This window comes from Octopus bimaculoides, unplaced genomic scaffold, assembly GCF_046866305.1.
Source record: "Octopus bimaculoides isolate indiv1 unplaced genomic scaffold, ASM4686630v1 contig268, whole genome shotgun sequence".
In the NCBI taxonomy this organism is placed as follows: domain Eukaryota; kingdom Metazoa; phylum Mollusca; class Cephalopoda; order Octopoda; family Octopodidae; genus Octopus; species Octopus bimaculoides.
This window is the reverse complement of record NW_028315517.1, coordinates 6,014-17,500: the sequence shown is the minus strand read 5'-3', so window position 1 is coordinate 17,500 and position 11,487 is coordinate 6,014. Positions and strand designations below refer to the sequence as shown.

At 32.3% G+C, this 11,487-nt stretch overlaps 1 protein-coding gene across 2 annotated transcripts in view; it reads right to left on the bottom strand.

Annotated features, from left to right (window-relative positions):
• The window catches only part of LOC106871559 (uncharacterized), a 17,421-nt gene extending 6,138 nt beyond the window's left edge, over positions 1 to 11,283 (bottom strand). The window contains exons 1-7 of one of the 2 annotated variants that reach the window (XM_089346866.1): positions 11,183 to 11,283; positions 10,997 to 11,037; positions 9,269 to 9,339; positions 7,915 to 8,021; positions 5,790 to 5,975; positions 3,464 to 3,699; positions 2,223 to 2,299 (exon numbers count right to left, since the gene is read on the bottom strand). In XM_089346866.1, the coding sequence (XP_089202992.1) occupies positions 2,223 to 2,299; positions 3,464 to 3,699; positions 5,790 to 5,975; positions 7,915 to 8,021; positions 9,269 to 9,339; positions 10,997 to 11,037; positions 11,183 to 11,237 (773 nt within the window). In that variant the 5' untranslated portion in view covers positions 11,238 to 11,283. The remainder of the gene's footprint in view (positions 1 to 2,222; positions 2,300 to 3,463; positions 3,700 to 5,789; positions 5,976 to 7,914; positions 8,022 to 9,268; positions 9,340 to 10,996; positions 11,038 to 11,182) is intronic. The other variant, XM_089346867.1, reaches the window with a different exon arrangement.
• Between the last annotated feature and the right edge of the window lie 204 nt (positions 11,284 to 11,487).

Here is an 11,487-nt window from a genome sequence, read left to right as displayed (position 1 = left end):
CACCAAGGCCACGGCCTGCTGAGAGAACTCGGGTTCATTTCAGGTAGTCGCCATCCCAATTACCTGTAGATACTATAAACTGCACACCATAACCCAAAAACAAGTTGTTCTATAACTAAACACAGTTGCCTAAACTTGAGTAGGATTGCACATATCAGCATATCTGTGTATGTTTATATTTCCCAATCTAAAAAAAAAAAAATCCTAATAATATTAGAGTATTTATTATTGTATTAACTGTTACTTAGTTATTAATACAGTTGTATGCTGTTTATTAGATTGAACTGCAATCTACAGTTTGTTATAAACCAGTGGTTCCCAAACTTTTTCAGACTGCTGCCCTGTTGGCACCCAGGCCACATTCTTAACAGCACACACATACCACCACAAACATAGACCTCTTTCTCCTGTGAATTCAAAGCAACTGTATTTCCTAATTGATCCATCATGAATCCACCCTAATTAATCCATTATTTTGTTGATTTTACAATATAAAAGATTAAATTTACATCTCACCTGTAACTACATTGTTTTCATATTTTTAATGTGATAGATATACATTGTGCAGAGATATCAGCTTTTCAATGTCTGGCTGAAAGGTACTAAGAAGTAAACTTAGATCTCTGTGTTCAGTAATTTTCAGTCTGATTCTTCACTTAGAAAGAAGCTAGGCAACTGCACTGAAGCCCCACTCTACAAGATATGATGTTGGGAAGGCAATAAAATACATCTTGACTTTGTCCCACACTGTTGGGTAGCAGTCTGAAATATCCTTTTGCAATCAAAAATCCTGACATGATTTATTGAACTCTGGCCTCAGTTCAATATCATTTTAAAGTGAAACCAAATCTTCCTCCACTCTTCTTGTTTCCTCATTACTGATATCTAGGTATCACACAGACTGGTATTTTAATCAAAAATAAATATCCTGAAATCTGTCAGAAATGTCTCTATGCAGATGTAAACAAGACACTTGAATGTCATCTTCTGCAATGCACTTTATATTCTCCAATTCAGAGAGGCTTGGAAACAGAGAGTTGATGACAGCTTATGTTACATTTGAATAGCTGTAACTTGGACAGAAATGTGGAGAGGGTTGATTTTACTCTGATAAGGTTTAACCTCATTTCCTTGCAGTTGCTAATTAACTTCATTGAACTTTGTGAATATATCTGTCATGTAAGCAATGTCATGCTCGATGTTTCTTGGTTCATCACAAAGAACAGAATAAGAATCTTGCAAGTATTCAACAACTTTTTTTAAAAAAGGGAATAGAAACTTTCAGGCTGTTTCCCTTTGTCAGCCATTGAACTTCTGTGTGCAACAACAAACATTCAAAATCTTTACCATTCTCAGTACAGAGCTGTTGAAACAGTGAGGAATTATGAGCACATGCCTTGATTTTATTTACTGCTGTGATAACAATTTGTTAAATCTACCACTTGGGTTATTTGCAACCAGATGTTACTTCTGGATTACTGAGTGCGCTGTAAACACATTAGGAATAACTTTTTCATTAAAATAATGAAGCTGCGATGACAACTTACCATCGATGGTGTTCTATCTATTGCTCAAACACAAAATACTGACTTCTCTTTTGCATCTGTTTCAGTGGTTTTACAAATAATAGCTCTTTAACCAAACGTTAATCTTTGACAAAGCAAACATAAGCAAGAGACATACATTTATTGCTTGACAAAAAAGACTAACTTAACTGTAAGCTAAGTTTGGTAATTTTAAGAACGTTGCACAATATGTCTTCATTAGTAAACTTTTGAGGACTTTTTATATTTATTTTTGTTTTCTGTTCTTGAAATTAGTTTTCTTAAAACATTTTTCAGATCGATTTAAACACCATCTCTTAGACTTGAGTGTACAATTGAAAAACGGGGGGGGGGGGGGGGGGGGGGGGGGGGGCATTGCCAATCATTGCCTCCTTTTGGCCACTTCATTATTGCCCCATTTCTCTACAACACTCCTCACCCCAGATCTTTCAACTGTCTCCGGGGGGGGGGGGGGGGGGGGGGGGGGGGGGGGGGGGGTCAGTACCACCTACTTTGGGAACCACTGTTATAAACAAGGCTGTATTTTGATGTATATAATGCCTGAGTTCAATGCAAATCAATTCATGTTAAAAAAACTCCAACTGCATAACAGATTTCAAACTCATAAATATAATGACACTAAAAATATAAAAATAAAAATGAAATTATTTTACTAACCTCCTTTTAGAGTTTGAATTATTTACCATTTCAATTTGTGTAACATTATAGTCCCAAAATAATGCATTCAACTCGCCCTGAAAATATTTGAAAAATAACACCATGTTTGAACACTGACGTGAAAAAAAATTCAAAATACATACATATATATAAAATGAGCAGTGTTAGTATTTCCATTTATGTAAATATGAATAAGTTTTGATACTATTTTTCTTTTTAAATTACTTTTTTTAGAATGTATTTTATGTATTTTTTTTTGTGAAAAACCATCTATTATTTTTAGTTATGTCACACTTGTATTATGAATCCATTCTCTTAGCCTTTCATTGATTTAAACTAGATATTAGGTTCTCATCCTTTTGTATCAAATAACACATGGGACATCTTATTTTCAGTTAACTTTCTGTCAGCTTCCAGAGCATTGTAGCATTAATGAAAAATAAAACGGTATAATTATACAAAACGATGAATCGATAAATGCATACACAGACACAGATGGATGCAAAAATGAATTACTGGTTGGAAAGATGAAAGGCATAATGAAAGGGAAATATCAGCTTTAACATTTTTTTTACTCCAAACAAGTTATAATATAGCCCAGAATGCTCATTTGTAAAGTATTTGCAGTACTAAAAAAGAAAAACTATATTATTTACAAGATAAATGTCAATGTACAGTCCTTGTACTGTTAATTTGTGATTGACTATCCAGTAAGTAAGAATTGTGTTACAATACGCTCAAGTGGTAAACTGGATTAAAACCTTAGCTAACAACATTAACGCTTCAGCATTTAAACTGACCGTATCTGGCCTAAATATTCTACCTATTTTAAGTTAAAACTGGCCAGATTCAGACTTTCACATCTCCACTGCAATGTCATTCTAAAAATAAATAATCCCATCTTTGAAATCTCAAAGCTACAAGATAATACAGGATTAATTTTTTTTTAAATGTGAATAAATAAGCATTACATTTGACAGAGTAATATGAATGCTAAAGGGTTAATGATTAAAGACTTAAATAGTCAAAACCAACTATGAAAATGAATAGCAGTGAAGCAAACAAATGACAAGTACTTGTGAATGATAGCAGCCAATGGAAAATATGAAGTTCTCTAAGACTGAAACAGAAATACTAAAAGTTTGGGGTTTATCAACAGTTAAACCTCATTTAATCCATTAAGAAAATGATAATAAAGTTGAGGACAATGAAAGCAATATCATTATTGAGCTGTAACGTACCTTTGTAGTTCCAATTGGAAAATTACCAACCAACAGTGCTATATGCGCATTTGATTTACTTGAACTAGTATCATTGCACTTAGCATTAGTGCTTAAGTGGTTTTGCTTAGATGAATTAGCTACTGCACGACCAAATCCATTCGTTATAGCTCCACCAGAAAACTTGTTTAACTTTTTTGTGTTAACTACAGATTTTTGTTTATACTTATTTCGACTGTTGAAAATACTCGAACGATCTGTAATAAATACAATAAACACCATATAAATGTTAACTAAAAAAAAAGAGCAATAATAATGCAATCAAAATGCAATTATTCTCAGTTTAAATGAGAAGAATCACCATCCAAATGAGATCATTCATTATAAGTTTCTAAAATATTTTTTAAACAGACACTAAGCATTTGAGATTTAAATTTTTATTTTTGTCATTCATACATCCCTTTACACTGAGTGTTATCTTTTTATTTGTTGTTGCTACAATACATAAAATGCTACTGAATCCATATGAACAATCTTTAGAGATTTGATGTAACAAAGCAGATCCAGTTAATCCAACCCAACAGAGAGAAAATATGAAAACAAATATCAAAGTAATGGTAATGATCAATCATTCTGATGATAACTTGTCATTTACAATTAGATCTACCTAATGTCTTATTCTTAAAATTTCACTTTTCAAGCTGAGAAAATCAATCTAACAGAAAATTTCATTGTGAGGGTTTTTGGGGTATCTTTCTATTTTTTTTTTTGTTTCTTATATAATGTTATATACTTTTTTTCATCGAACAGATATCTAATTTAGAATGCTAACAAGTTGAATATTATCACTGAGACTACTTTCAATAGATATTTCTATTAAGCTTAACTTAAATACCCAATTTCTCTCTTGTTAAAGCTCACATTCTCTAATTTTGAAAATGACCACACAATAAAAAAAAAAATTCTTCTTTGAAGTCCTTCAGTCAACATAATATTCTTGACAAGTTCAGCAAAGTTTTCAAACTGCTTCCTAAAATAAGTCTCTCAACTGAAAATACTGTATCCTGAAATTGAAAGTACACTTTTAATTCACTCATAACCATAAACGTTCTTTCTCTCAATATTACAAACTTCTAATTTATTGGCAAAAATGATATCAACAATTCTCTTCAGTGCATGTTATAAAATTTTATACTTGCAAATATATTTCTTCCATTAAGACATTCAACTACATTTACAATATTCACAACCATTCAGAGAAAAGAACAAATAGAAGTTTCAGCCAACAAGTCTTTACAACTGTGAATATCTGAAGGCCTACCCATTAAAACAGTTCAATTAAATATTAAACCTGCTGTACATGAAATGATGATGAGAAGTGGTTCTTAATGAAAATATACCACAAACAACTTTTTTTGTTACCCCATATATATATATATATATATATATATATATATATATATATATATTATTATATGTATTTATTTTCTCCTAGTAATAAATAACTCGGATAAAATAAATTGGTTAATAGATACCAGGGTAGCAAAGATCACAAAATAACTGTGGTGTAACTCCTGTTTATGAGGTAGAAACTCCTTGATATTTTGGGTATTTGAGTATATATAAAAATTTAATGAATGGAGTAAACGCATATTATAACTGCATACTTTTATTCTGACATATGTTTCGAAGAATTACAATTTATGCGATCCATAGGAATCGACGATGTTAAAAATGTAAACTTCTCCTCAGGGAAATGTATGGGAACCAGCTTAAACGTAAAACATTATAACCGATATGCAGTTATAACATGCGTTTACTCCATTCATTAAATTTATTTATATATATATATATATATATATATATATATATATATATATATATATATCCTTTTTATAAACAATAGTGTGTAAAATATTGGATTAAGAAACTCCTTGACTGAGCAGTCAAAGTCTGGACCATCTAATTTACACAAGATATGAGTTCATGCCCTAAGGGTAGCCTTCAGCTTTTTCCAGCCAAGGGGTGTTTTGATTCAATATTCCACATGCTATCATTTACAGCATTATCTAATTCTGACTTGTAAAATATTTGAGATATGGAATAAATCATCAAAACTGATTTATTTTATATGCCTTGAAGTTTCTAACTACTTCTGACATAAATAATACATACATACATATACATACATACATACATGTGTGTGTATATATATATATATATATATATATATATACATATATATATATATATATATATATATATATACATATATATATATATATATATATATATGACACATACATGCACATGTGCACACAGACATACAGGCACACATAAGACTTACAGGTACCTTGATGATCTGAACTGGTGGAATCATGCTTGCAATCTTCCAACTTGGGCATCTCATTACCACTTGCAGAATGGCTATTTTTAGATTTGGAGAATTTGTTTACATCTCTCGAATCTGAATTTCCACTTATTTCAGAAACATTCTCAGCCTCTGATGTATCTCCATCATTGCCTTTTTTGTCTAAAACAGAAATGAAATATCTTTTGTCAAGAAAATGTAAAAAAGAAAAAAAATGCTAATCCACAGGTTCAAACAGTATTAATCCCTTGTACATACATACAGCCATAATATCACTCTTTATAACTTTATCTCAAAAATTTTAACAAGTACTTATTTTATCAAAACAATCCATAACAAAAGTCAGATGCAACCCCTGCTCACCGGGTACTGAATTAAATGCTTTATATGTATGAGTGTTTAAAAATTTATACACAGGGAGAAGACCCTTGAGAGGTCTTCTTACATGCTAAAAATGGCAGTTAAACCCAAACCGCGGAAAAAAGAATTCTTAAGGCACGCTGTTAATGGCACTAGAGTGAACAAAATAAAAAAAATTAGTTAATCCCATACTCGAGTTTCATTATTAATTACCAAAATAAATTAATTAATTTCACATCCGTAGCTTGTCAGTGGGATCACTAAAAAATACGTAATTATGTATCTTTAATACGTACTGAAAACAGGTGCGCAAGACAGCTCCATCTTTATACATTATGGATTCAAATTTAGTACACAAGCATAGTTAAATAGCCCAGCAGTATTTGACTACACTCATGCACTAAATTTGAATCCATAATGTATAAAGATGGAGCTGTCTTGTGCATATGCTTTCGGTACGTATTAAAGATACATAATCATGTATTCTTTAATGATCCCACTGACAAGCTATGGATGCCAAATTAATTAATTTATTTAGTCATTAATAGCGAAACTCAAGTATAGGATTAACTAATTTTTTTTTATTTTGTTCACTCTAGTGCCATTAACATTATGCCTTAAGAACTATTTTTCTGTGGTTTGGGTTTAATTGCCTTTTTTAGCATGTAAGAAATCCCGTCAAGGGTCTTCTCTCTGTGTATAAATCTTTATACACTCATATATAAAAATATGTTATGTCTTATGACTTATATTATGCATGCAAATGGTAATAAATTATTTTTATGTGGCACAAGCACAGGCAAGGGCAGTTTTGCCAAGGTTTTTACAGCCAGATGCCCTTCCGAACACCAACCAATTTGCAGTGTGGACTGGGTGTTTTTAAGTTGCACCTTCACTGACAGGGTCACCAAGTACTTGCAAGACAAAAACTTTTAAGAAGGGAGGTGATGATGAAATGGTTATAGTGAAACAGATACAAGTGTCTTGCTGAAAGTATAAGGTTACCCGGCTGGAGAGAGAAAGATCAGGAATGAAGACAGAAACAAGTGTGCTACCGCAAAGTAAATACACAGTTGCCCAACCTGAGGGAAGTGCAGGAGAGAGAGAAAGTGGGAGACCACAGGATGGAGATGGTGGCAAAATGCCATGCATACTCACAAGGAACAGGGATCAGAGTATAAATGAGATGGTTGAGTAAAGGAAGAGAGATATAGAAAGTGGCAAGTGCTAGGGCATAGCCTTGAGGTTCAAATGCCATAATATAAGTGACAGGATATTGCAAAGGGAATGCAATTAAAGAGTGCAAGTAAGTGACGAAAGACCTGGATATATAGAGAGTTGGAGGGGCTACTGGATAGCAATGATACAGAGGAACAGGGATGTGAGGACAGGATTGGGGAGTGAGAGCTAGGTGTAGTGAATGAAGGAGGAAATCCAAGAAAGAGATGTAAATTGGTTTGTTTGGATAGGGTGAGGGAAAAGTATTCTTGTTATGTGTGGGTGGAAGACCAAGGTCAGGGGCTAGCAGAAGGCAATAATAGAGTAAGACATGGCATGTGGGTAGAATACATAGGCCGAGGGCAAACAGAGAGTAATGATACAGTGGCACTGGGCCGAGAGGATAAGATTGGGGATGAGGAGGTAATCATAGTACATAAAGTGGAAATGTGAGAAAGAGAAACACACACAAACACAAATTACACAGACTACAATAACAACAAAGCATTTTCATACAACTTACTTTTAAATTTCCTTAGAACAAGTCGACGACCATTTAGTTCTTTGTCACGGTATAACTCTAAGGCTTTTCCTGCTTCTTCATTATTGATACATTTAGCCATTCCATATCTAAATAACAAAAAAAAAAAAAATTCTGAAATATTTTCTCGAATTTAAAAAAACTGATCACATACGAACCATCAGTTTGTCAAACCTCTTGTTTCAAACTTGTAAAGTCCAAAAATATGAGGAAGGCTTTAGTTTTAATGCATCCATCCATCTTTTCTGCCCACTATTCTGGGGAGGTTTGCAGAGGAAGAGTCTTCAGGCAACCCCTCCACAGGATCCTATCAGAAGCAACAACAGACTTTCCAGCTGGATCCTCAAGCTTGACCAACTGAGACTATGGATATTATCCAGCCATCTTATTCTTGATTTACTCTTAGATCTCTTGCTGGTTGACTCAGCTTGAAGAATCTGTCTTACAATCCTTTCCAGGGACATTCTAATTACATGCCCATAGTATGGAGTTGTGACCTCTCAATGTAGAGAAGTAGCAGCTCAGTCTGGAGAGATTCCAGCGGTCAAGCAGTCTCTTCAGGTTGAGCAACAAACTCTGTCAAGTAACATTACTCCAGAGATCCTTCAGAGAAACCCCATTTCTGCCACATGTATTATTAATCAAAGAGAAAAATAAAAATAAAAACTCTATGGAAACTATCTTTTCCAATAAGACCACAAATGAAAATAGTAATAAAGTTAAATTCATTTCAGATAATATTGTATTACTTATCAGCCATCACTGCATTTAAGCAGTTAATAGTTGATATAGTAAGGCAAAAGCAAGTCAATGATGGTTGGCACATTACAGCAAGGTTCAAGACAATAAAAACTTTTTATGTGTATGTTAACCCTTTTAATACCAATCTGCCCAAGACTGCTCTTGCTCTCTGATATAAATAGTCTGTTTTAAAGCTATTTAAATTAAAACTCCCATCAGAATTCCTTGTTAATTTATGTTCCAAACACCAATTTGATAATGACAAGGTTATTTTACTAAATACATCATTCTTTTCAAAATTATTTGAAAAAAGGCAGTATATTTCAAGAGAAATTTATTAATGAAAGGGTTAAAATAAGTTTCTCCTATATAATTGCTCAATTATAGTCACTACCCAGTTTGGAAAATGAAAATTGAAAACAGTTCCAGACAGAAAGACAGAATAACTAATGGCATACCGGACCTAACCTGACTTGAGGTTTAACAGCAATAATAATCATGAAATATCATCTGTGAAATCCAATAGTTTATATCTACATCAACTTAACTTGTCTATCAACAAAATTCATCAATAAACCTTAAGAAGGTTACTTACGTTTTAATTCCATTGTTAATCAGTTTTAATTCAACAATTTTCACTTCTGAAAAGAATTTTTCAATTTCTTCCTGAAATTTAAAAGACAGAAAAAAAGCTTAATTAATCTGTTAATATGATGGATTTGGGGGTTATAATTTCAGTTGTTTGAATATCATTTTGTGATATTTTTAACATTCTTTTCATAATTGGAAATTAGTACTTGTTCCCTAGCCTGTAGTTTCAAGGTTTGTATCAATTGGAGGGGCCTATGTAACTGAATGTGTTCATAAAATGTATCTATATTATATAAGTACAGGCATGACTGGATGGTTAAGAAGTTTGCTTTTCAATCACATAGTTCCAGGTTCAGTACCACCGTATGACACTTTCAGTCAAATAGTCAATTAAGAGAGATACCTATTTTGATCTTGACTTTTGACATGATGAAATTTAATTTGTTCTGGAAATTGTAACTAATCAAAATCTCTGTAGTTTAATAAGTGTGATGGAAAGGCAAGTTTTATAGTCACCCATTACACATTGACACATAATCATCATTTTACATCTACTTTCCTTGTTCACAAGAGCTAGACTAGTCATTTGGGTGGGGTGGGGGAGCTACTACTCTCATAAACTGGTGCTCATGTATCATTTTGGTTTGGTTTCAATGGCTGGATAGCCTCGTTATTGCAAACCATTTGACAGAGTGTTGTGGGTGCATTTTCTGAAGGTACCTGCACTAAAAAGGTTTGATAAGTCCTCTCACAAGCCTACATTTTCTCAGTTTATTTGCCATCCACTTCTGTATTGGGTGAAAATGATATAAAAACAAATAACAAACAAAATGATACTGCCTTACAAAAAAAATAGAAGCACATGTTTTTATCCAATATTTCTCATCTAAAATTTATCAAAAAAAAACACTTATCTTAATGAGTGATAGAGATGAATGGCAAAGTTAATACAAACAGGAATTGAGCTCATAATATAATGAAATTCATCCTTTCACCGTTTAAAAAATAAAATGCTAGTTGCACCTTCTCCCAAAATCTGTGGCACTGAGCCACAGATTTTGGAAGAGGGTGTCAGAACCAATGTAAGAAAGAGGGTGTCAGAACCAATGTAAGGAAGAGGGTGTCAGAACCAATGTAAGGAAAAGAAACTAAAAGTACTAAAAGCATTTAATCTGGCACTGAACCATTTTTAAGAACTTGCTAACGCAAGTACCAGTAATATACTACAATTGATTCTATTGATTCTTCCTTCCACTCCAAACAAAAACTGACTTTGTACTTAGTCAAAAGAAACCAATATTTTACAAATTAGCTCATTCAGAAGAATTGACATATTTTCCCTCAACATCTCTTTTACTTCAAACATTCTATGGTGAATATGAGGAAGAAATCTGATATGTTATACAATGATAGCTTGTTTTTGTGCAGTTGACTTATTGACAAAATGTGGTTTAGATAAACTCATTTAACTCACAGATAAACGTAAAAGAGAAAAAGATGGCAACATTAATCTGTGAGTGAAGTGATTTAACAAAAAGCACTTTACTAAAAATTATTGACTCAATGCATCAAATAAACAATTCAATAATTACTAACAGTATCAAAACTTTGCAGAAGACATCAAACCTATAGGGGAAACAAAATATAAAAATATTCAAGAAAAAAAAAGACTTAAAATATCAAATGATTAAAATCCTAAAGATGTAAAACTGAAAAATACATTTACACTTACTTGTGATATATTTGTTGGAATATTACCAATGTAGATTATATCTACAAAGACAAAAAAAAATTACATTAATAATAATAATAATAATAATAATAATAGTAATAAATAAAATCAACAGAAAGACTATTAGATATGAAGAAAAATCCAATTGATAAACACATTCAATAGAAATCAATATTATCAATTTACCTATTTTGCCTTCTTCTCCAGCTGTTAAAGCTCTGTAATGTATATCAGCACTCATGTTGAAATTACTGTCAGCAATACTACAATGATGAAAGAAAACAAAAAAGAAATGTATGAATATACCAAAAACACTTGGGTTAGTTTAAAAGCTCGTAAACAAACAAGTAAAAGTTTGTATTAATGCATTTGGTAAGTAAAAATTCCACCATTCATTGGGTAACTGGAACCATGAGGATTATTCAAGAAAGGATACACTGAAGTGGGTTTCCTGTTGCTTTCTCCTTACCCATGGGAAGAAAAGATTTCAA